This window comes from Cherax quadricarinatus, chromosome 21, assembly GCF_038502225.1.
Source record: "Cherax quadricarinatus isolate ZL_2023a chromosome 21, ASM3850222v1, whole genome shotgun sequence".
In the NCBI taxonomy this organism is placed as follows: Eukaryota; Metazoa; Arthropoda; class Malacostraca; order Decapoda; family Parastacidae; genus Cherax; species Cherax quadricarinatus.
The window spans coordinates 5,654,791-5,680,716 of NC_091312.1; the positions used below are offsets into that span (position 1 = coordinate 5,654,791).

Below are 25,926 nucleotides of genomic sequence, written 5' to 3' on the forward strand. Positions count from 1 at the left end.
CTATTTTTCTATATGATTAACTCAGTTTCCATAATTTTTCAATATTTTTTTTCTCGCTTGCGCGCCATGCATGTGAGGTTGCCCCTTACTGAGGGGTCTCTTGGTCCTGACCAAAGTGCCATTGGTAGGTAAAAAGACTATGTTGTCAATACATGCCACTTCTCTCTAGCCACCCATGAGACTTCTTGAGACACAAGCCTCATTTTTTCCAGAGTTCTCTTATGAATTTGCCTAAAGGGTAATAAATTTTATTGGTTTATTTCAAGGAAAAAGTTAATCTTATTCTTGTCAAGGGTAGTGTTTTTGCCATGCTGATATCCTATCTTCATAAGGGCTGTCTTAGTGATGCTGTACTCTGGATGTCCAGAACTGATTAGGGTGATAAGATTAAAGGATGGCAGAAGCAGAAAACTCCAGACTGAGGACCCTTGAAGAAATGGCTGCCTCTCTTAACACTCTTTCTATACCCTTACCCAGCAATGAGCACATTAAATGTGATAATGGCCTACTGGATAATGCAACTGTATGTGCAAGTATTCATCAGAGGGCCTGTCAACAGCCACAAGACTAAAAGGGTGTTACATCAATGATGCCTTCATGATCCTTGCCAAATATGATAAAAAATGAGCCCTTAGTTTTACCTTTATCCACACACCAATGATGAGTAACTTTCCAATGGGCCATAGTTCCAGAGGTAAGATCAACTTGGAGAGAAGAGGAAACAAGAAGTACACATCTCTCTAGGCCTGGCAAACACTGGAGCAGGATTTTACCTCTGCAGCCATGGTCATGGCCACCCTACACAGTCAGTGCTGACCGAAGCACTGATGAAAGCAATAATCTTTCCCACCACAAAAAAAAAGGAGTCTATCCTCATAAAGAAAAGATAGTCAGATATCTCACTCGAGAAAAAAAAAAAGTATTAAGTGGCACAGACAGTGTAGATAAGAAAACCTTCCTACCAGATCTGTAATAATAAAAGGACATGGTTGGAAATTACAAGGGAAACCATAGAAGTGAAATAAAGTGAGCAATGACATACTGGAAGCAGACTCCATATGGGGGTTCAGAAATATATGTGATAAGGGTATATAACATCATTAGTCAAAAGGCAGAACCAAGAGATCGAAGTCAATCCTGTAAACTCAAATAGGTAATTACAAGCAGGAGATAATAAATAAAAAATAAACAGTTATAGGAAAGAAAAGAAAGAATGCTGTTCAGGCATATATATATAATAGTAACATGAAAAGGAGATGTTGCCCAAATTAAAATACCATACAGGAAATACATATATAAAATTAGGCTTTCAGTTACTATACATTAATTTAAAAACTATAACAGTGATAACTTCTATCAAAATGGTATATCTATACTGCAAGCTATAGCTGCTATATTATTTTATCTGCAACAATCATTAGTTTATAGGAGTGAAGACTTACCACTGTGGCACTACGAAAGATAATGGATCGGTCAGCACTACAGGACACCATCTGTAGAGCACCCTGGCTTTGATAAAATCTTACTGACGTTATAGCTGAAGAATGATCATCTAAAGTTTGCACAAAGCTGTAATCCTATAAATGATAAAATCTATCATCAGTACAATATACTACATAATATTATCAATGTTAAATATTTACAACAATCTAATAAGTTTAATATATAAAAGAATGCTGTTGTAGAAAAAAAAAAAAGACATAACTTCTTATTACATTGTTACAAGTATACATTTTTTTTTTTCCCAACAAGTCGGCCATCTCCCACCGAGGCAGGGTGACCCAAAAAGAAAGAAAATCCCCTTCAAAAAAATACTTTCATCATCATTCAACCCTTTCACCTCACTCACACAAAATCACTTTTTGCAGAGGCACTCAGATATGGCAGTTTAGAAGTTTAGAAGACCCAGTATGTGGACTCACTGTGTAACAATAACAACAGGTAAAAAGGTATACTCAAAATTACTTCTTCAAAACCAACCACTTTTACTGTAAAATATTCTCCTCCTCTCCAATGCCTGAGCCTCACTCTCCTCATCGAGACTCCTACAACTTTCAACAACTTATTATCTGTTTCACAAAACTGCAACCAAAACCATGTTGCTCTTCTATCCACCTCATGAAAATCTTTTCCAAAATGCATAAGTGCAGCAAACAGCTTATGTGCTTCAATACAAACCTGCTCTGCAAATGCTTTTCTTTCTAAATACACTGTTCTACTGTACTGCAATCATATTTTCTGAGTTTCCCATCACTCCTAATATTAATTCTTCCATGAACTTTACTAAATATACTAAAGCATTATTCCTTTATTATTCTTACACACTCATTCTCCCAACTGTTTCATTTCTTCTGAAGTTGTTACTATTATTAATGGGAAACCCATCCAAAAGCATTTCAACAAGTTATAACTTTTCACCAAATGTTACAGCTGCTCCTTTTTTAAAGTCTTTATTAATATTGTCAAGAAGCAATATTGTATGCTATGCATTTTTAATAAAAAATATAAAATTCCTTCAATACAGAACACATGCACAATTCTCACCTGGTCTACAGCAAACACATGAATCAGTCTATCACGAGATGCAGAGGCCAGAAACCTGTGACCAGTATCAGGACGGGAGTACTCTAAACTTAACACTTCTGCATCATGAGCTTCTATTTTACACAGTTCGTCAAGGAACTGCAACTCGTGTACTCTGACAAGAGAGAAGCATGTGTTAAAATTTAAATGAAAAGCAAAGAAAAGACATTTAACATGTAAGAAACCTAACATGGTATATAATGCTTCTTCCACTTTCCTCCTCACTTACTCTCCCCCCCTCCTCATTCCTCTCCCTCACCCTCTCCTTCAGTTAAATGATGTAGTCAAAGAAGATGTCAAACAGGTTGAGGTGACTCAATAGCTATTCTCATGTGGACATTTTAATGTGAATGAAGGAAATACTGCATTATGTAATTAGTCAGAAATAAACTTATTATTTGATTCACATCATGCATCAGCTGTGTCAGAGCATTCCATTTTTCACTTTTTCCAAGCAGTGAAACTCAAACATGGAGAAAAGCCATAAAAGAACTGAACTACAGTAATACACAATTTCACAAGTAGAAAGTGTGTATGTTGAAGATGAATATATAAATAATGTACTCTTTATTAATTGAAAAAACACTGCAAATCTCGACTGATGTACAAAGCCTCCAAATACAAACAACAATACTTAGCTCTTACAGCAAAAAATTAAGAAGCAACTTGTGATGAAAAAATAGCTATAGTTACATGCATCAATCACATTTTCCACCTAACCTGATGTTTCCTGCTCGATCTCCAGATGCCAGATGTTTACCATCAGGACTAACTCTAATGCATCTCACACCATTACGAGAATCATATGATGTGTCGTTTCTGTCTCCACCTTGGGGGCTGACATCCGTATCTTTGATGAATAGCAGCTCTGGATCCACATACAACGTTTTGAGGAGTTCCTAAGGAAAAACAAAAGCAGGCTGGCAAAAGGCCTAAAGCATACTGTAGCATACAAAAATAAAAAGGCACAATACTGTGACTGGAATATTACACAAGTAACCTGCACATAGAAGACTGGAACTTATGAAGATGTTTCAGTCCTATTTGGACTATTAACTAGACACATACAAGCTCCAAGGAAAGTGAGCCAGAATATATATGAGGGGGTGGGGACAGGAGGAATAGTACTGCTGTAGTAGTCAAGGGGAAGGGATGTGCAGCAGTGGTGGAAAAAGTGACGCAATAGTGATAGAGATGGCAATAAGAAGGTAGCAACAGTGCACCTACCATCCGACTTACAACTTGCTCGACATATGACTGCTCGACATACGACTACTCAACTTACAACCATGTTTTATATGCCAAATTTCTGGGAAATAAGTAACTGTTTGTGTTGTGCAGAGTGTTTATCCTAAACCTTACAGTATAAAATACAGTACTAACAGCATAAAAAGTAAAGTAAAAAATGAAATACCAAAATAAAACAATAAAATAAAGTCATTACAAAAATGTGATGTTGATATTCAGTAGTAAAGTTTGACTTACGTCCATTTTGACTTACGACCGGCTGGTCGGAACCAAGCTTGGTCGTAGGTCGGATGGTAGGTGTATTCCTTGACTGTAAGTCTTGGTATGGGGGAGTGTGATGGAAAAGTTCAACAGATAGGAGTAGCGAGCGAATATATGATGACGATAGTTTGATTGGCAGTCTGCTTGTTAAAGTAGGGACAGTGTCTAGCCATACCACGGGCGGGATTTGAACCCGCGGTCATTACGATTTCGTGAGTCATGTTGACAGCAGTGAGGGGACTTGAGCTAGAGTTCGTCATGGCCACGCTAGCTGGAGATTCGTCTGTAAAAACTTGCATTTGTGGTCACAGTGGTGCCTATGCTAACCTTCCTATGGTGTAGAAATATACCTAGTTGGACGAATCTTATTGTGGCTAGCTGGTCCAGTGGCTAACACGACGGTCTGGAGTTTTGAGACTCTCTGACCGCGGGTTCAAATCCCGCCCATGGTATGGTTTGTTTGCAATCGTGTCATTACCATTTTGTGAGTCAGTGTCTACCTCCTGCTATCCATTCCCCCTTTCTCCACACTGAAAAGTGATGTGTGGGACTCCGACCAAATTGATAATCACTTGACTTGCAGCTCCCAACACATCTTTAAGTAAAATGCCTCTGCTCTTGTTTTATTTGATATATTAGTTAAAAGCTTCACTTTTATCTAATCTTGAGACTTAGTTCATCTGCCTTGACGTTCATGTTTAAAAATCTTCGTCTTTAAATCCTCACCGTTCTTTTAAATACCTTACACTTATCATGGAGTGATTTATTGAGCAGTGGTTAACTTTTGCCTCTTTCTAGCTTGGTCTGCCAGCTAGGGTCATCTGGCAACTACAGAGACAGTTTGAAGGAGAGGAACCTAACCAGGTTAAGAGACCTCACCCATGATCTACGTACCTTATTGTAGCTACACCCAGGCAGCTATCCCTCATCTCTGCAGTCGTGAAAGACCTGCATTCCTATCATCTTGACGGACCATTCAAGGCTAGGTAATACTAACATAAGATCTTACAGGGCAGCAAAATTTGCAATAGCGTAATTTCGTCAATTTTCCATCAAATTTGGTACTTTTTGTTTTATTACCTTCAGAGAAATATTCTCTACCATTTCAAAAAGTTTCAAATTGGGGGTCTGGACCCTGAAAGGGTTAACCTATCATGCTTTTGTGGTCACTGGCCAATATAATACAATGAAAATTATTCATTATTTGAAAAGTAAAAAGATTTTGCCTCTTGGGAGGGCTTTAGAACATCCTCCCCCCCTTCCCCATTACCCCCACCCCCATGGCTGTTCCCAGTTACCTCACCATGTATACTGTATCATCACTTAACCTATCTTTATCTTTATGTGCATGATCCTTTATCTCAACCTCACTTTTCTGTCACCTTCCCCTTCTACAAGCAACCAATACTGTGTATTTACTTTATATTTGATAAGCCTGTGTAAAAGAAAATGTTAAATTAAATAAAATTCAGTTTCTATGTAGTGTTCCCATTTTACATACAGCATGACTTCATTACCTTTGGTAAAAATGTCCTTAAGAAAAACACTCATAAGATGTGATGTAGATACTATCAGCCTTTAAATAAATGTATGATAGTACACAGCTCAAATTATTTTATTTTTTCTTAAGAATTCAGAGAAATAATTTTTAGCCCTTTCACTGTCTCATTTCTAAATCTATATTATTGATGTCAGTCTCACTAACATTTCAAGCTCAGCACCCTTAAATATGATGTGAGCAGTAAATTTTGGGCTAGACATAGGAGAATGGGTCTGTCCAGTGAGTGTGAACAGTACTGTATACCTTTGTGTTTGGTTTACAATAGCAACTTTGAAGTGTTTTCCAGTACAGGACAGCCCTACTTTACAGTCCTTCGCTAATACAGACATCTTAAATTAGTATACCCAAGAATTTGTTCATATGGTTCCTGATTTGCTATTAAGGTGTCCGTGCACCACCCATCCACTCTCAGTTTTTTTACATCCTCCATGAGCTCCACGTCTCTCAATTATGTCTGAAAACTTTCCAAAGTTTCAAGTGTTTTAACGTAATTGTGTACCGTATATATATACTCATATTGTGTTACAATGACATCTAAGGGTAGTTGTGATAAAAAGAGGAGTCATAAGGCTCCCTTACCTTAAGTGCAAAGTTAGAAATGATTAAACTCAGTAACCAGGGTATGTCTATGGCTGTGATAGTACTGAGATACTATTGATAATTGCACTTATGTGTACCTGTACCTAAATAAACTTACACACTGTACTGGTGTGTAGGTACAATAAAATCAATAATTGGCATTGTTATAAAGTTGGCATAACTAAGCCAGGTGAGAGAGTAGCTAAGAGTATCTCAATAGTGTTGAAGACGCAACAATAATAATCACTCAAGGATGCTTTAAGTCGTTTATTAAGTTATTATAGACATTTTCATTAATCCATCTATGACTTTTTTGGAAAATTATACAAGAAACATACTACATATCATATAAACAAAGCACATAGTAAAACAAACCTGACATAATTGTGAGTTGTTTTAGCCGGGCAAGCAAAAAGGAGTGTACAATAAATATGACTAACACGTTTTCTCTATTACAACACCACCAGAGAAACTGTACATCCTCTCCTCACTTAACGATGAAGTACCATTCCTAAGACCACGTCGGTAAACGAATTCGTCACTAAGTGAGCAGCATACTATAATGGTAGTGCATTTGTGTCAACCATCTTTGATATTATTTTAATGACCAAACCACCTCAATGACCCCTCTTCAGCCCTCTGACTAATACTTTTATTAACTCCACACCTCCTAATTTCCACGCTCCGAATTTTCTGCATAATATTTACACCACACATTGCCCTTAGACAGGACATCTCCACTGCCAACAACCGCCTCCTCGCTGCTGCATTCACAACCCAAACTTCACACCCATATAAGAGTGTTGGTACTACTATACTTTCATACTTTCCCTTCTTTGCTTCCATAGATAACATATACCACAATGCACCACTCACCTTTTTTCCCTCATCAATTCTATGATTAACCTCATCCTTCATAAATCCATCTGCCGACACGTCAACTCCCAAGTATCTGAAAACATTCACTTCATCCATATGCCTCATCCCCAAATTTGATATCCAATTTTTCTTTATCTAAATCATTTGATACCCTCATCACCTTACTCTTTTCTACGTTCACTTTTAACTTTCTACCTTTACACACACTCCCAACCTCATCCAATAACCTTTGCAATTTTTCTTTAGAATCTCCCATAAGTACAGTATCATCAGCAAAAAGTAACTGTGTCAATTCCCATTTTGTATTTGATTCCCCATAATTTAATCCCACCCCTCTCCCGAACACCCTAGCATTTACTTCTTTTACAACCCCATCTATAAATATATTAAACAACCATGGTGACATTACACATCCCTGTCCAAGACCTACTTTTACTAGGAAGTAGTCTCCCTGTCTTCTACACGCCCTAACCTGAGCCTCACTATCTTCATAAAAACTCTTTACAGCATTTAGTAACTTACCATCTATTCCATATACTTGGAACATCTGCCACATTGCTCCCCTATCCACTCTATCACATGCCTTTTCTAAATCCATAAATGCAATAAAAACTTCCCTACCTTTATCTAAATACTGTTCACATATATGCTTCAATGTAAACACTTGATCTACACATCCCTTACCCACTCTGAAACCTTTTTCTTATTTTCAACAAAATTTGTTGATAACATCTCACCCACTCTCTCATTTGCTCTCTTTTTACATTGCTTCACCACTCTCTTAACCTCTCTCTTTTTCTCCATATACTCTTCCCTCCTTGCATCACTTCTACTTTGTAAAAACTTCTCATATGCTAACTTTTTCTCCCTTACTACTCACTTTACATCATCATTCCACCAATCGCTCCTCTTCCCTCCCGCACCCACTTTCCTGTAACCACAAACATCTGAACACTCTAACACTACATTTTTAAACCTACCCCATACCTCTTTGACCCCATTGCCTATGCTCTCATTAGCCCATCTATCCTCCAATAGTTGTTTATATCTTACCCTAACTGCCTCCTCTTTTAGTTTATAAACCTTCACCTCTCTCTTCCCTGATGTTTCTATTCTCCTTGTACCCCATCTACCTTTTACTCTCAGTGTAGCTACAACTAGAAAGTGATCTGATATATCTGTGGCCCCTCTATAAACATGTACATCCTGAAGTCTACTCAACAGTCTTTTATCTACCAATACATAATCCAACAAACTACTGTCATTTCGCCCTACATCATATCTTGTATACTTATTTATCCTCTTTTTCTTAAAATATGTATTACCTATAACTAAACCCCTTTCTATACAAAGTTCAATCAAAGGGCTCCCATTATCATTTACACCTGGCACCCCAAACTTACCTACCACACCTTCTCTAAAAGTTTCTCCTACTTTAGCATTCAGATCCCCTACCACAATTACTCTCTCACTTGGTTCAAAGGCTCCTATACATTCACTTCACATCTCTCAAAATCTCTCTCTCTCCTCTACATTCCTCTCTTCTCCAGGTGCATACACGCTTATTATGACCCACTTTTCGCATACAACCTTTACTTTAATCCACATAATTCTTGAATTTACACATTCATATTCTCTTTTCTCCTTCCATAACTGATCCTTCAACATTACTGCTACCCCTTCCTTTGCTCTAACTCTCTCAGATACTCCAGATTTAATCCCATTTATTTCCCCCCCACCGAAACTCCCCTACTCCCTTCAGCTTTGTTTCGCTTAGGGCCAGGATAACAGTAACATGATACTGCATGCGATGTAAAATTTACAATACAGTTCACTAATATGTATACATTATACTATACAGTACATAAATAATTAAAATATAACAATAGAAGTAAATTATGGTAAAAAGAATGAAATAATGATTGTACATTACATTACAGTACTATGTAGGTAATTTATATAGGAAAGGTTTGACACGATGCCCTACCCAGTACGTCGGCAATTTTCAAAGGTTCGACTTACGTCCATTTTGACTTACGACCAGTTGGTCGGTGTATATTAAACAACCATGGTGACATTACACATCCCTGTCTAAGACCTACTTTTACCGAGAAGTAGTCTCTCTCTCTTCTACACACCCTAACCTGAGCCTCACTATCCTCATAAAAACTCTTTACAGCCTTTAGTAACTTACTGCCAATTCCATATACTTGCAACATCTGCCACATTGCTCCCCTATCCACTCTTATCAAATGCCTTTTCTAAATCCATATATGCAATGAAAACTTCCCTACCTTTACCTAAATATTGTTCACATATATGCTTCAATGTAAACACTTGATCTACACATCCCCTACCCACTCTAAAACCTCCTTGCTCATCTGCAATCCTTCATTCTGCCTTGCCACTAATTTTCAATAATAACCCTACCATACACTTTTCCTGGTATACTAAGTAAACTTATTCCTCTATAATTTTTACAATCTCTTTTGTCCCACTTCCCTTTATATTAAGGGACTATACATGCATAAAGATATACAACACATCCCTCCAAACTGCCAATATCCCAAACCCCTCCTTTAAAGTGCAGGCATTGTACTTCCCATTTCCAGTACTCAAGTCTGGCTATATAAAAATAACTGGTATCCCTGAATCCCTTCACTAAATATTACCCTGCTCACACTCCAACAGCTCATCAGATCACAAATACCATTCGTCTCCATTCACTCCTATCTAACATGCTCACGCATGCTTGGTGGAAATCCAAGCCCCTCGCCCACAAAACCTCCCTTACCCCCTCCCTCCAAACTTTCTGAGGACAACCCCTATCCCGCCTTCCTTTCCCTACAGATTTATATGCTCTCCATGTCGTTCTACTTTGATCCATTCTCTCTAAATGACCAAACCACCTCAACAATCCCTCTTCAGCCCTCTGACTAATACTTTTATTAACTCCACACCTTCTCCTAATTTCCAATCTCCAAATTCTTTGCATAATATTTACACCACACATTGCCGTTAGACAGGACATCTCCACCACCTCCTCACTGCAGCATTTACAGCCCAAACTTCACACCCATATAAGAGAGTTGGAACCACTATACTTTCATACATTCCCTTCTTTGCCTCCATAAATAATGTTTTTTGTCTCCACATATACCTCAATGCACCATTCACCTTTTTTCCTTCATCAATTCTATGGTTAACCTCATCCTTCGTAAATCCATCTGCTGACACGTCAGCTCCCAAATATCTGAAAACATTCACTTCTTCCATACTCCTCCTCTCCAATTTTATCTAAATCATTTCATACCCTCATCACCTTACTCTTTCCTATGTGCACTTTCAACTTTCTACCTTTACACTCTCCCACTAACCTGTGCAACTTACTTTAGAATCTCCCATAAGCACAATATCATCAGCAAAAAGTAACTGTGTTAATTCCCATTTTGAATTTGACTCCCCATAATTTAATCCCATCCCTCTCCCCAAAACCCTAGCATATACTTCTTTTACAACCCCATCTATAAATATATTAAACAACCATGGTGACATTACACATCCTTGTCTAAGACCTACTCTTACCGGGAAGTAGTCTCCCTCTCTTCTATACACCCTAACCTGAGCCTCGCTATCCTCATAAAAACTCTTTACAGCATTTAGTAACTTACTACCAATTCCATATACTTGCAACATCTGCCATATTGCTCCCCTATCCACTCTTATCAAATGCCTTTTCTAAATCCATAAATGCAATGAAAACTTCCCTACCTTTACCTAAATACTGTTCACATATATGCTTCAATGTGAACACTTGATCTACACATCCCATACACACTCTAAATCCTCCTTGCTCATCCGCAATCCTACATTCTGCCTTGCCTCTAATTTTCAATAATAACCCTACCATACACTTTTCCTGGTATAGTCAGTAAACTTCTTTCTTTCAACACACCGGTCGCATCCCACCAGATAAGGTGAGATACGGCCGGAAAAGGAAAAATGAAAGTTTCTTATTTTACATTTAGTAATATATACAGGAGAAGGGGGTTACTAGCCCCTTGCTCACTCAGTAAACTTATTCCTCTATAATTTTTACAATCCCTTTTGTCCCCCTTCCCTTTATATAAAGGAATTATACATGCTCTCTGCCAATCCCTAGGTACCTTCCCCTCTTTTATACATTTACTGAACAAAGAATACCCCCCCCTTTCAACATTCCTGTCATGATCCCGTCAGTTCCAGCTGCTTTACCCCCTTTCATTCTATGTAATGCCTCACACGCCTCCCCCACACTCACATCCTGCTCTTCTTCACTCCTAGAAGAAGGGATACCTCCCTGGCCAGTGCATGAAATTACCGCCTCCCTTTCTTCGTCGACATTTAAAAGTTCCTCAAAATATTCCCGCCATCTACCCAATACCTCCACCTCCGCATCTACTAACTCCCCTACTCTGTTTTTAACTGACAAATCCATTCGTTCCCTAGGCTTTCTTAACTTGTTTATCTCAATCCAAATTTTTTTCTTATTTTCATCGAAATTTCTTGACAGTGCCTCTCCTACTCTATCATCTGCTCTCCTTTTACACTCTCTCACCACTCTCTTCACCTTTCTTTTACTCTCCATATACTCTGCTGTTCTTATAACACTTCTGCTTTGCAAAAACCTCTCATAAGCTACCTTTTTCTCTTTTATCACACCCTTTACTTCATCATTCCACTAATCACTCCTCTTTCCTCCTGCACCCACCTTCCTATAGCCACAAACTTTTGCCCCACATTCTATTACTACATTTTTAAAACTATTCCAACCCTCTTCAACCCTTTCTCCCCCACTACTCATACTTTCACTAGCCTACTTTTCTGTCAAAGTTGCTTATATCTCACCCGAACTTCTTCCTCCATTAGTTTATACACATTCACCTCTCTCTTACTTGTTGCCATTTTCCTTTTGTCTCATCTACCTCTTACTCTAACTGTAGCTACAACTAAATAATGATCCGATATATCAGTTGCCCCTCTATAAACATGTACATCCTGAAGCCTACCCATCAACCTTTTATCCACCAATATATAATTTAATAAACTACTTTCATTACATGCTATATCATATCTTGTATATTTATTTATCCTCTTTTTCATAAAATATGTATTACTTATTACCAATCCTCTTTCTACACAACTCAATTAAAGGCTTCCCATGTTCATTTACCCCTGGCACCCCAAATTTACCCACTTTAGCGTTGAAATCCCCAACCACCAGTACTCTCACACTTGGTTCAAAACTCGCCACACACTCACTCAACATTTCCCAAAACCTCTCTCTCCTCTACACTTCTCTCTTTACCAGGTGCATATATGCCTACTCTAACCAAGTTTTCACATCCAACCTTCATTTTACTCCACATAATCCTTGAGTTAATACACTTATACTCCCTCTTTTCCTGCCATAGCTTATCCTTCAACACTATTGCTACTCCTTCTTCAGCTCTAACTTGATTTGAAACCCCTGAACTATTCCCATTTACTTCTCTCAACTGAAACTCTCCCATCCCCTTCAGCTTTGTTTCACTTCAAGCCAGGACATTAGCTTCTTCTCATTCATAGCATCCACAATAATCTTCTTTTTTATCATTTGCACAACATCCACGCACATTCAGACATCCCACTTTGACAATTTCCTTCCTTTTTTAGTAATCTGTACAGGAAAAGGTGTTACTAGCCCATTGTTCCCGGCATTTTAGTAGATTTTTACAACACGCATGGCTTACAGAGGAGAGATTCTTATTCCACTTCCCCATGGATATAAAAGGAAAAATAATAAGAACAGGAACTATTAAGATAACAACAAAGAAAACTCAGATGAGTGTGTATAAACGTGTACATGTATGTGTGGTGTGACCTAAGTGTAAGTAGAAGTAGCAAGACGTTTATATTAACTTAATATATGACATTTAAATATAGGTAGTAGGTTGGCAGACAGCAGCCACCCAGGGAGATACTACCGTCCTGCCAAGTGAGTGTAAAACGAGTGCCTGTAATTGTTTTACATGATGGTAGGATTGCTGGTGTCTTTTGAACGTCGCATAAATATACAATATTACAGATACGTCTTGCTACTTCAACTTACACTTAGGTCACACTACACATACATGTACATGTTTATACACACTCATCTGAGTTTTCTTTGATTTTATCTTAACAGTTCTTGTTATTACTTTTCCTTTTATATTCATGGGGAAGTGGAATAAGAATCTTTCCTCCGTAAGCCATGCATGTTGTAAAAGTCAACTAAAATGCCGGGAACAAAGGGCTAGTAACCCCTTTTCCTGTACAGATTACTAAAATTAAGAAGAAAATTGTCAAAGTGAGATGTCTGAATGTGCATGGATGTTGTGTGAATGATAAGAAAGAGATGATTGTGGATGTTATGAATGAGAAGCTGGATGTCCTGGCTTTAAGCGAAACAAAGCTGAAGGGGGTGGGAGAGTTTCAGTGGAGAGAAGTAAATGGGAATAGGTCACGAGTTTCAAATAGAGTTAGAGCTAAAGAAGGAGTAGCAATAATGTTAAAGGTTAAGCTATGGCAGGAAAAGAGGGAGTATAAATGTATTAATTCAAGGATTATGTGGAGTAAAATAAAGGTTGGATGTGAAAAGTGGGTTAGCATGTGGAGGAGAAAGGGAGACTGCTTCCCGGTAAAAGTAGGTCTTAGACAGGGATGTGTAATGTCACCATGGTTGTTTAATATATTTATAGATGGGGTTGTAAAAGAGTAAATGCTAGGGTGTTGGGGGAGAGGGGTGGGATTAAATTATGGGGAATCAAATACAAAATGGGAACTGACACAGTTACTTTTTGCTGCTGATACTGTGCTTATGGGAGATTCTAAAGAAAAGTTGCAAAGGTTAATGGACGAGTTTGGGAGTGTGTGTAAAGGTAGAAAGTTGAAATTGAACATAGAAAAGAGTAAGGCGATGAGGGTATCAAATCATTTAGATAAAGAAAAACTGGATATCAAATTGGAGAGGAGGAGTATGGAAGAAGTGAATGTTTTCAGATATTTGGGAGTTGACGTTTCATCGGATAGATGTATGAAGGATGAGGTTAAACATGGAATTGATGAAGGAAAAAAGGTGAGTGGTTCACTGACGTATTTGTGGAGATAAAAACACATTATCTATGGAGGCAAAGAAGGGAATGTATAAAAGTATAGTGGTTCCAACACTGTTATATGGGTGTGAAGCTTAGGTTGTAAATGCTGCAGCGAGGAGGCGGTGGAGATGACCTGTCTAAGGGCAATGTGTGGTGTAAATATTATGCTGAGAATTCAGAGTGTGGAAATTAGGAGAAGGTGTGGAGTTAATAAAAGTATTAGTCAGAGGGCTGAAGAGGGGTTGTTGAGGTGGTTTGGTCATTTAGAGAGAATGGATCTAAGTAGAACAACACGAAGAGTGTATAAATCTGTAGGGGAAGAAAGGGTCGTCCTCGAAAAGATTGGAGGGAGGGGTAAAGGAGGTTTTGTGGGTGAGGGGCTTGGACTTCCAGCAAGCATGCATGAGCGTGTTAGATAGGAGTGAATGGAGACGAATGATATTTGGGACCTGATGAGCTGTTGGGGTGTGAGCAGAGTAATATTTAGTGAAGGGATTCAGGGAAACCGGTTATTTTTATATAGCCGGATTTGAGTACTGGATATGAGAAGTACAATGCCTGCACTTTAAAGGAAGGGTATGGGATATCGGCAGTTTGAAGGGATACGTGTATATCTTTATACGTATATGCCTCTAAACTGTTGTCTTCTGGGCACCTCTGCAAAAACAGTGATTATGTATGAGTGAGGTGAAAGTGTTGAATGATGATGAAAGTATTTTCTTTTTGGGGATTTTCTTTCATTTTGGGTCACCCTGCCTCAGTGGGAGACGGCTGACTTGTTAAAAAAAAAAAATGACATTTAATACGCCTCAGAGTGATTGTGTATTATTATTATCATTATTAATATGGCATCCTCAAGACTAATAAGACACTCTTAGTGATTTTAATGTGTACCTGCATGCCAGAATTGTGTGTAAGTTTATTTCAGTACAGGTACTCGTAAGTATAATTATCAGAGTAAATATAAAACATCCTAGGTAGTAGGTTGGTAGACAGCAACCGCCCAGGGAGGTACTACCGTCCTGCCAAGTGAGTGTAAAACGAAAGCCTGTAATTGTTTTACATGATGGTAGGATTGCTGGTGTCCTTTTTTCTGTCTCATGAACATGCAAGATTTCAGGTACGTCTTGCTACTTCTACTTACACTTAGGTCACACTACACATACATGTACAAGCACATATATACACACCCCTCTGGGTTTTCTTCTATTTTCTTTCTAGTTCTTATTCTTGTTTATTTCCTCTTATCTCCATGGGGAAGTGGAACAGAATTCTTCCTCCGTAAGCCATGCGTGTTGTAGGAGGCAACTAAAATGCCGGGAGCAAGGGGCTAGTAACCTCTTCTCCTGTATATATTACTAAATGTAAAAGGAGAAACTTTCGTTTTTCCTTTTGGGCCACCCCACCTCGGTGGGATACGGCCGGTGTGTTGAAAGAAGAAAGATTCAGGGAAACCGGTTATTTTTATATAGCTGAACTTGAGTACTGGAGATGGGAAGTACAGTGCCTGCACTTTAAAGGAAGGGTATGGGATATCGGCAGTTTGAAGGGATACGTGTATATCTTTATACGTATATGCCTCTAAACTGTTGTCTTCTGGGCACCTCTGCAAAAACAGTGATTATGTATGAGTGAGGTGAAAGTGTTGAATGATGATGAAAGTATTTTCTTTTTGGGGATTTTCTTTCATTTTGGGTCACCCTGCCTCAGTGGGAGACGGCTGACTTGTTAAAAAAAAAAAATGACATTTAATACGCCTCAGAGTGATTGTGTATTATTATTATCATTATTAATATGGCATCCTCAAGACTAATAAGACACTCTTAGTGATTTTAATGTGTACCTGCATGCCAGAATTGTGTGTAAGTTTATTTCAGTACAGGTACTCGTAAGTATAATTATCAGAGTAAATATAAAACATCCTAGGTAGTAGGTTGGTAGACAGCAACCGCTCAGGGAGGTACTACCGTCCTGCCAAGTGAGTGTAAAATGAAAGCCTGTAATTGTTTTACATGATGGTAGGATTGCTGGTGTCTTTTGTCTGTCTCATAAACATGTAAGATTTCAGGTATGTCTTGCTACTTCTACTTACACTTAGGTCACACTACACATACATGTACATGCATATAGTATATACACACCCCTCTGGGTTTTCTTCTATTTTCTTACTAGTTCCTGTTCTTGTTTATTTCCTCTTACCTCCATGGGGAAGTGGAACAGAATTCTTCCTCCGTAAGCCATGCGTGTTGTAAGAGGCGACTAAATGTAAAAGGAGAAACTTTCGTTTTTCCTTTTGGGCCACCCCACCTCGGTGGGATACGGCCAGTGTGTTGAAAGAAAGAAAATATAAAACATGAAATAACTTTAAAATACTCGAAATTCTGGAAAGTTTCCAGACATAATGGAGAGACACTGTGGTCACAGAGCACATGAAGAATGTAAACAAACTGGGTGGGATGCAGTGACCGTATTAGAAAGTCAGGTGGGGGAGCCATACAGCAAGTTTTGGTCATGATTTGTAAAGTTTGTATTAGCGGAATGCCATAAAGCGAGCCCCTACTCTATATGCATTTAAATGAGAAAAAAAGGGCAATTCACTTTGCAGTGGTAGCCTGGAACCTAACCTGGTGTATAAGCAGGGCCCTCCCATATGGTTCTTTTGGTTTTGGCTATCTTATAGCATACATTGATAGAACACAAGATGAAATAATAGTTGGTTTCAGGACCAGTAATTTGAAATATGCCTCAAAGCAGCAGAAATATGAGATTCTTAACAATTATCCTGAGAAAGGGTATGCTTCCCCAGGTCTGTTTTATGGGTTTCTACTATATCTGCTTCAATTGTTGGAATGCCCTAAATCATGACCAATCATTTTTAGTTATACTTTATTAATCCAAGAAATAGGGTAAAACGTAAATTTTTTGCATAATAACAGATTAAAAATGGAGGGAAGTGTAATATGAGAGAGGCCCGGAGACACGATTAATCAACAGAGTTTAAGTTGTTTTAGTGTGTGGAATACATTTAGTGTTTATTTTGGACTCTGTTTTAAATTGGAATTTGTTGAATTTTATGTAACTCTGGCTAAATTACCAACTTCTGTGCACTTTATAGCATAGTTCTGATAATTGAATAAGCACTCACAATGGGCAAAATTATCAATGTGTAACTTGCGCTTAGACCACCAACTTTGTGCTCATGTAATTCACTAAGTTTTCCAACAAATTTAATATTTTTGGTGTCATTACTTTCAGAAAAAGATTCTCTACCATTTCAGATTTTTTCTTAAAATCATGACACTGTCAGCACTTTTACTTTCAGGTGTCACAACAGTGAGAGAGTTAATTATAAAAAAGCCATAAAGCATAAATAAATTACCATTTCAGAATCCTGCAAATTGCATAAGCAATGCAAGCAAGTAATGAATATTTTTATAATAAATGTTTAACATCAAACTGGTTAATACTTTAAACATTTTATATGTAAGAAATAGATATAAAAATAAAGTTCAAATGCTGAATATACGAGGTGCTATCAAAAATTTCCCGTACTCAAATTTGTGTGTGCTTCCTTGGTAAAATATGGTGCAGTATAGACCATGCTGTGCAGTACACTCCTTTGTGAAGTAGTGAGGAGAATTTCAGTGCCACTGGACTTCTCAATTCAAAGCAAGATGAATGTCAGATGAGGAGGATGAAAGCTCTGGTTGTTCATCAATGTCAGTATCAGATGGAAACATTGAAAAAGTAAAGAAGGCTATTCATGAAGATTGTTGCCAGAATATCCAGGACATTACAACACTTTGGGAATTTCTTATGGATCATGCCCAAGTATTCTGACTGAAAATTTGAACATGAGGCTACAAAATTTGTAATCCACTTGCTGATTTAAGACCAGAAAGATGGTTGTTTTATAGGCCATAAACAACATGGCAGAGGTCCCCCCCCAACCCCTACTCCCCAGATCTAGTCCCCTGCAACTTCTTTTTCTTACCCAAAATAAAAATGGCACTCAAGGTGCAGCATTTTAACAACTTGGAGGAGATTCAAGCAGAATGGCAGGCCGTGCTAGATGCCATTATGAAAGAAGAGTTCCAAAAATGTTTCAAGAAGTGGCAGAGAAGTTAGGATCACTACATAACCTTCCAAGGAGAGTACTTCAAGGGAGACAACTTCAACAAGGTGATTAGTTAAGCCTATATGTTTTTCTTGCAGCAGTCCAGGAGCTTTTTGATAGCACTTACAACCATGTTCACTTAGCAATGGTGTGGTGGTGTGTGGCAGTGGCAATTACAGATGTTTTACTGTATACAGTACACACTATAAAATGCCTAACTAGAAATCCATACAGCTTTAAACTACTGAGCAAATCCAAAACTAAAACAAAAACACATGGTATGTTTTCTTTACTTACACTGCTATATATATTTCTCTTGTATAAGGTATCTGAGGACATGGCAGGATCAATATTCCACACACGTATGGTGTCATCAGAAGAACAGGTGATAAAAGAACCAGGAGGCATCACTCCTTTGATGCTTTCACCCTGAGATGGGTAAGTCTCCACACCCCAAATGCATGCAGAGTGATAGAGATATGAATGGGTTTTTCCAACCTGCAAAAATCAATGTATGAATAAATGAATTGTCTTTATTTTTTAATTTTACTTGAAGAACTAGATTATAATTGATCACATGATTGAAGGTATAGTATCCTAATCCTTCACTATAGCATATATTGTATCCTAATACACAGCTGTTTTTCACCAAGGCAGTGACCCAAAGAAGCAAAAATAATTTTTATATCATACTATATCTTGCTATCTTTCCAAACTAGTGCAGATATTGCAATAAAAATGATCTAAATCACATCACCATACATCCTTTGAAGTGCAGGCAGGGAGATAGCTGATGTCAAAAAATCTAAAACACTCACATCACACACTGCTCTCAAACTCGATATTTCTGCCTCCAGCCTCCGTCTTACTGCAACAGCTAGTTCATGCCTCATACTCATAGTTAAGCAATGATACCACTATACATTTCCCAATATGCCTGCATATATGAACTTCGGTTTCCTCAACTGCCTCCACACCACCTAACTTTCCCCATAATCTATTCCATGGTTTACCTTGTCTTTCACTAATCCATATGTCAATACGTCTACTCCCAAATATCTGAGTATATTCACTTTCCCCATATTTCCTCCCTCCAATTTGATATCCAGTCTTTCACAGTTAATATCTTTTACATATACAGCAGTATAAAAATCTATGTTAAAGCAAGTTTTGGTGTTAGCACATTCTGATGCCTCTGAGGATGAGGATGGAGAAGACCAGTGGAAAGAAAACTCAAGATTATCCAAGGAGATATGAAGGAAATTAAATTAAGGACCATACACTCATGAATGTTTGGAAAAAAAATGTGGATATGAAATTTGCTTGGACTAATAGACACAATTATAATCAGGACTTATTTGTGAAAATTTGTAGGCAAAGACAGGGATGTGTGATGTTCACCATGGTTGTTCAATATACATATTTATAGAAGGAGTTGTAAGAGAAGTGAATGCTCGGGTGTTGGCAAGAGGTGTGGGGAAAAAAGTTAAAGAATCTAACACAAAGTGGGAATTGTTATAGTTGCTCTTTGCTTCTGGGAGATTCTGAAGAGAAGTTGCAGAGGTTGGTGGACGAGTTTGGTAGGGTATGTAAAAGAAGGAAATTAAAAGTGAATATAGGACAGAGTAAGGTGATGAGGAAAACAAAAAAAATTAGGTAACAAAAGATTGGATATCAGATTGGAGGGAGAGAGTATGGAGGAGGTGAATGTATTCAGATATTTGGAAGTGGACATGTCAGCAGATGGATCTATGAAAAATGAGGCGAATCATAGAACTGATGAGGGGAAAAAGGTGAATGGTGCACTGAGGAGTTTGTGGAGACAAAGAGCTGTATCCATGGAAGCAAAGAGAAGAATGTATGAAAGTATAGTTATACCAACACTTTTGTATGGGCATGCAAAGTAGCCATGATTCTGCACCAGCAGCATGGTACCCCGCTAAGGAGACGGATACTGACAACCATGACATGAAATCCAACTCTCTTCACAGACTACTCCTGGATTCATTCGTTCTGTGCTGCTGGGCAGAAGCTGCTGCCTATACAACTACTCCTTGAGAAGTTTTGATGTTCCTTCCTGTTGCTGGGTATCATCCACCACCTCCCTGGCACCCAGACCCAGCCAATGTTTGCATCATGCAACTACTCATCTCTAAGTGTCTCTGCAGTCAAGACACCCTCAGCAATAATGCTGAGAAAAGCATGGCACTGGCAGAGGGAGGCACATATGCAATGAATTTCACAGATGGTTCTATCGATCCTGACAGGAAGACAGTAGCACCTGGACTGTACCACAATGGTCACACACAAGGCTGGCGACTCTCTGACCACTGCACGATCCTTCAAGCTGAGCTGGTGGCGATTCACCAGGCATTGTCACATGCCCTACGACATTGACTCCGACCTGTCATACATGTTGATTCCACTTCTGCAATCAATGCCCTCTCCCATTCTCAACCACAGGACAATATTCACCTCATCACATCGATCCAGAGCATAATGACAGCCTTAGAAGTTCAGGGTAACAGATCAACATTGAACTGGACCCTCAGCCATGCTGGCATCCGGGGAAATGAGATGGCAGATGATGCAGCCAAGGCAGCCACAGATTATCCACAAGTTGGGATTACTGTCCCCATCAGCCTATGACAGACCAAACTGATGGCTGCCAGAGCCATGAAACTTATGGAGGAGGTCTTAGGTGATACCACATCTCAACAGTGGTACCGAGCATAGACTCAAGGAGAACCCCTCCATATGATAGAAGCTGGTCCAGAGCGCAGAGTACCGCCATCCATCGGCTTCGTTTGGGCTTTCCCACAGCCAAAATGATGGTAGACAAGGCTGAGGAGGAGACGTGCCAGTACTGCCAACACGTTGTCCAGCGCCCCCTAACACACTATCCTCTGGAGTGCGAAATTACTGAGACACTCCGTAGGCAACTAGCACTGATATCCCCTCCCGAAGAGGACCCAGAGATGACTGCGGCCACACTAGTGTACCATGGAGTCAAAGAACCAGACAAGCTGTTGCCCGTGATAACGATGTATCCTTCTCCTCACTAGTGTCCACTGTTAGGAGTACATATGGTGTTGTCGCTTACAAGATGCACCAGGTGAACTGACCAGAAGAGTGCTTGAGCAGCATCCGTCGCATCATTGTAGAAACCTTTCTCCCTCGGGAGCCAGAGACGGGTCATCGCAAGATTGAGACCCGTGCCAGGACTACATTCTTGGCGAACATTATACATACATCAGACCTAGTAGCACAAGCTAGCCAGGTTCAACTCACACCCACCCACACCCACTCATGTATTTATCAAACCTATTTTAAAACTACACAATGTTTTAGCCACTATAACTGTACTGGGGAGTTTGTTCCACTCATCCACAACTCTATTACCAAACTACTGCTTTCCTATATCCTTCCTGAATTGGAATATTTCCAACTTCAAACCAGTGCTGCGAGTCCTGCCTTGGCTAGATATTTTTAGCATACTATTTACATCCCCTTTATTTATTCCTGTTTTCCATTTATACACTTCGATCATATCCCCCTAAGTCTACGCCTTTCGAGAGAGTGCAGATTCAGGGTCCTCAGTCTATCCTCATAGGGAAGATTTCTGATACATGGGATCAACTTTGTCATCCTCCTCTATACGTTTTCCAGTGTATTTATATCCATTCCGTAATACGGTGACCAGAATTGTGTAGCATAATCTAGATGAGGCTTAACCAAGGATAAATAGAGTTGAAGAACATAAGAACATAAGAAAGGAGGAACACTGCAGCAGGCCTGCTGGCCTATACTGGGCAGGTCCTTCACAATCCATCCCACTAACAAGACATTTGCCCAACCCAATTTTCAATGCCACCCAAGACTTAAGCTCTTCCTTTTTATCTTTATAGGTAGTATATGCTTCTAAACTGTTGTGTTCTGAGCACCTCTGCAAAAACAGTGATTATGTGTGAGGTGAAAGTGTTGAATGATGAAAGTACTTTCTTTTTGGGGATTTTCTTTCTTTTTTGGGTCACCCTGCCTCAGTGGGAGACGGCCGACTTGTTAAAAAAAAAAAAACTATCCACTCATATGCAAGTCCCACTCAAATCCAACACCTCTCACTCGTGTATTTATCCAACCTAAATTTGAAACTACCCAAGGTTTCAGCCTCAATAACCCAACTAGGTAGACTGTTCCACTAATCAACTACCGTATTTCCAAACCAATACAGTGGACCCCCGCATAACGATATTAATCCGTTCATGAGAGCTCATTGTTATGCGAAATTATCGTTATGCGAATGAATTTTCCCCATAAGAAATAATGGAAATCAAATTAATCCGTGCAAGACACCCCAAAGTATGAAAAAAAAAACATTTTTACCACATGAAATATTAATTTTAATACACACAAACTGAAAAAGGCATGCACAGTTACATGACACTTACCTTTATTGAAGATCTGGTGATGATTGATGGGATGGGAGGAGGAGAGAGTCTTAGTGTTTAGAAGGGGAATCCCCTTCCATTAAGACTTGAGGTGTCAAGTCCTTTTCCGGGGTTACTTCCCTTCTTCTTTTAATGCCACTAGGACTTCTGTCGCACAACATATCTGTCCATAGAGGTCTGTACCTCTCGTTCCTTTATGACTTCCCTAAAGTGTTTCACAACATTGTCAATGTAATAGTCACCAGCACGGCTTGCAATAGCTGTGTGAGGGTGATTTCCATCCATAAAGGTTTGCACTTTCAGCCACATTGCACAGATTTCCTTAATCTTTGTAGTAGGCAACTTCTTCAATTTCTCTCTCCCCTCCTCCGAACCAGTTTCCTCAGGTCTGGCCTCTTGCTGTTGAAGTTGATCTAGCAGCTCATCAGTGGTCAGTTCTTCATTGTCCTCCTCCACCAACTCTTCCACATCATCCCCACTAACCTCCAACCCCAAGGACTTCCCCAATGCCACAATTGATTCCTCAACTGGCATAGGATTCCTAGGGTTAGCCTCAAACCCTTCAAAATCCCTTTGGTCTACACATTCTAGCCACAGTTTCTTCCAAGCAGAGTTCAAGGTCCTCTTAGTCACTCCCTCCCAAGCCTTACCTATAAGGTTTACACAATTGAGGATATTAAAGTGCTCTCTCCAAAACTCTCTTAGAGTCAGTTGAGTTTCTGAGGTCACTACAAAGCACCTTTCAAACAGAGCTTTTGTGTACAGTTTTTTGAAGTTTGCAATAACCTGCTGGTCCATGGGCTGCAGGAGAGGAGTGGTATTAGGAGGCAAAAACTTCACCTTAATGAACCTCATGTCCCCATAAAGTCGCTCTGCCACGTCTGTAGGATGACCAGGGGCATTGTCTAACACCAGGAGGCACTTAAGGTCTAATTTCCTTTCAGTTAGGTAATCTTTCACATTGGGGGCAAATGCATGGTGTAACCAGTCATAGAAAAAGTCCCTAGTGACCCATGCCTTACTGTTTGCCCTCCACAGCACACACAAATTAGCCTTGAGGATATTCTTTTGCCTGAACACTCTGGGAGTTTCTGAGTGATACACTAATAAAGGCTTCACTTTGTAATCACCACTAGCATTGGAACACATCAACAGGGTAAGCCTGTCTTTCATAGGCTTATGTCCTGGGAGTGTCTTTTCCTCCTGAGTAATGTAGGTCCTGCTTGGCATTTTCTTCCAAAACAGGCCTGTTTCATCACAATTAAACACTTGTTCAGGTTTCAGTCCTTCACTGTCTATGTACTCCTTGAATTCCTGCACATATTTTTCAGCTGCTTTGTGGTCCGAACTGACAGCCTCACCATGCCTTATCACACTATGTATGCCACTACGCTTCTTAAATCTCTCAAACCAACCTTTGCTGGCCTTAAATTCACTCATATCATCACTAGTTGCAGGCATTTTTTTAATTAAATCCTGATGCAACTTCCTAGCCTTTTCACTTATGATCACTTGAGAGATGCTATCTCCTGCTATCTGTTTTTCATTTATCCACACCAATAAGAGTCTCTCAACATCTTCCATCACTTGCGATCTCTGTTTCGAAAACACAGTTGAACCTTTGGCAAGAACAGCTTCCTTGATTGCCTTCCTTTTTGTTGCCCACAATAGTAGCGATGGTTGATTGGGGTTTATTATACAACCTGGCCAGCTCGGAGACATGCACTCCACTTTCATACTTATCAATGATCTCTTTCTTCATCTCTATAGTAATTCTCACCCTTATTCCTGTAGGGTTGGCACTAGAAGCTTTCTTGGGGCCCATGGTCACTTATTTTGCAGATAAAATCACCAAAAACACTGTAATAATACGAAATGTTCCGATTGTATGCTTGGATGTTACCGCGGAGACTGGCTGGTAAACAATGCCACCGGCGGAATATGTGAGGCTGGCTAAGGCCGCACATTAGACGCGTCTCGGACGAACAGCGTTGAGCGGGTTTTTTAGCGGTATGCGAGGCAAAATCTTAGCGATAAAATGTATCGGTATGCGGATTTAACGTTATGTAAGGCCAACGGTATGTGGGGGTCCACTGTACTTTCCTATATCCTTTCTAAATCTAAACTCGTCTAATTTGAATTCATTACTTTCAGGGTGATGGACTGATTACATCATCTTCAAGTATCTTCTGCTTCTATCAACTTTTCTGTACTCGACTGAAGAAGCCTACTGTGTAGGCGAAACGTTTCGAAATAAAGATACCTAACTGTTGCTTAATGTGTCTTACCTCACAATCCATCCCACTAACAAAACATTTGCCCAACCCAATTTTCAATGCCACCCAAGAAATAAGCTTATTGGGCAGTCAAATTACCACCCAATAAGCCTGACCTCAATTGTAGGCAAATTCCTAGAGTCAATTATAGATGAGATTATAAGAAGCCATCTTGATAAGCATAATCTGATTAATGATACTCAGCATGGATTCACGAGAGGCCGTTTTTGTCTAACTAATTTATTAACTTTCTTCAGTAAAGCTTTTGAGGCTGTTGATCACGTTAAAGAATTTGATACTATTTACTTAGATTTTAATAAGGCTTTTAATAGAGTTCCGCACCAAAGATTGTTAAAGTGCTCTCATGGATCGGGTCGTGGCTCACAGACAGGAAGCAGTGTGTGTCCACAAATGGGGTTAAATCCGAGTTGGGATCTGTAACAAGTGGCGTACCACAGGGATCAGTCTTAGGCCCGTTGTTGTTTATAATATATATCAATGACGTTGATGAGGGTATTACTAGTGATATGAGCAAATTCGCTGATGACACAAAGATAGGTAGGATAACTGATTCAAACGTAGATGTTAGGGAACTTCAGGAGGATTTAGACAATCTCTATTCTTGGTCAGAAAAGTGGCAAATGCAGTTCAATGTAGATAAATGCAAGGTTCTGAAGCTCAGGAGTGTCCATAACCCTAGCACTTACAAGTTAAATAATGTAGAACTTAGCCATACAGACTGCAAAAAGGACTTGGGGGTTACGGTGAGCAGCAACCTTAAACCAAGACAGCAGTGCCTAAGCGTACGTAATAAGGCAAA

At 39.2% G+C, this 25,926-nt stretch overlaps 1 protein-coding gene across 12 annotated transcripts in view; it reads right to left on the reverse strand.

The window, feature by feature from the left end:
• The window catches only part of Wdr62 (WD repeat domain 62), a 697,795-nt gene that overhangs the window by 275,434 nt on the left and 396,435 nt on the right, over nucleotides 1-25,926 (reverse strand). For all 12 annotated transcript variants that reach the window (XM_070087131.1, XM_070087133.1, XM_070087132.1 and 9 more), the window contains 4 exons: nucleotides 18,680-18,880; nucleotides 3,304-3,482; nucleotides 2,545-2,698; nucleotides 1,443-1,577 (listed from right to left, as the gene is read on the reverse strand). In XM_070087131.1, the coding sequence (XP_069943232.1) occupies nucleotides 1,443-1,577; nucleotides 2,545-2,698; nucleotides 3,304-3,482; nucleotides 18,680-18,880 (669 nt within the window). The remainder of the gene's footprint in view (nucleotides 1-1,442; nucleotides 1,578-2,544; nucleotides 2,699-3,303; nucleotides 3,483-18,679; nucleotides 18,881-25,926) is intronic.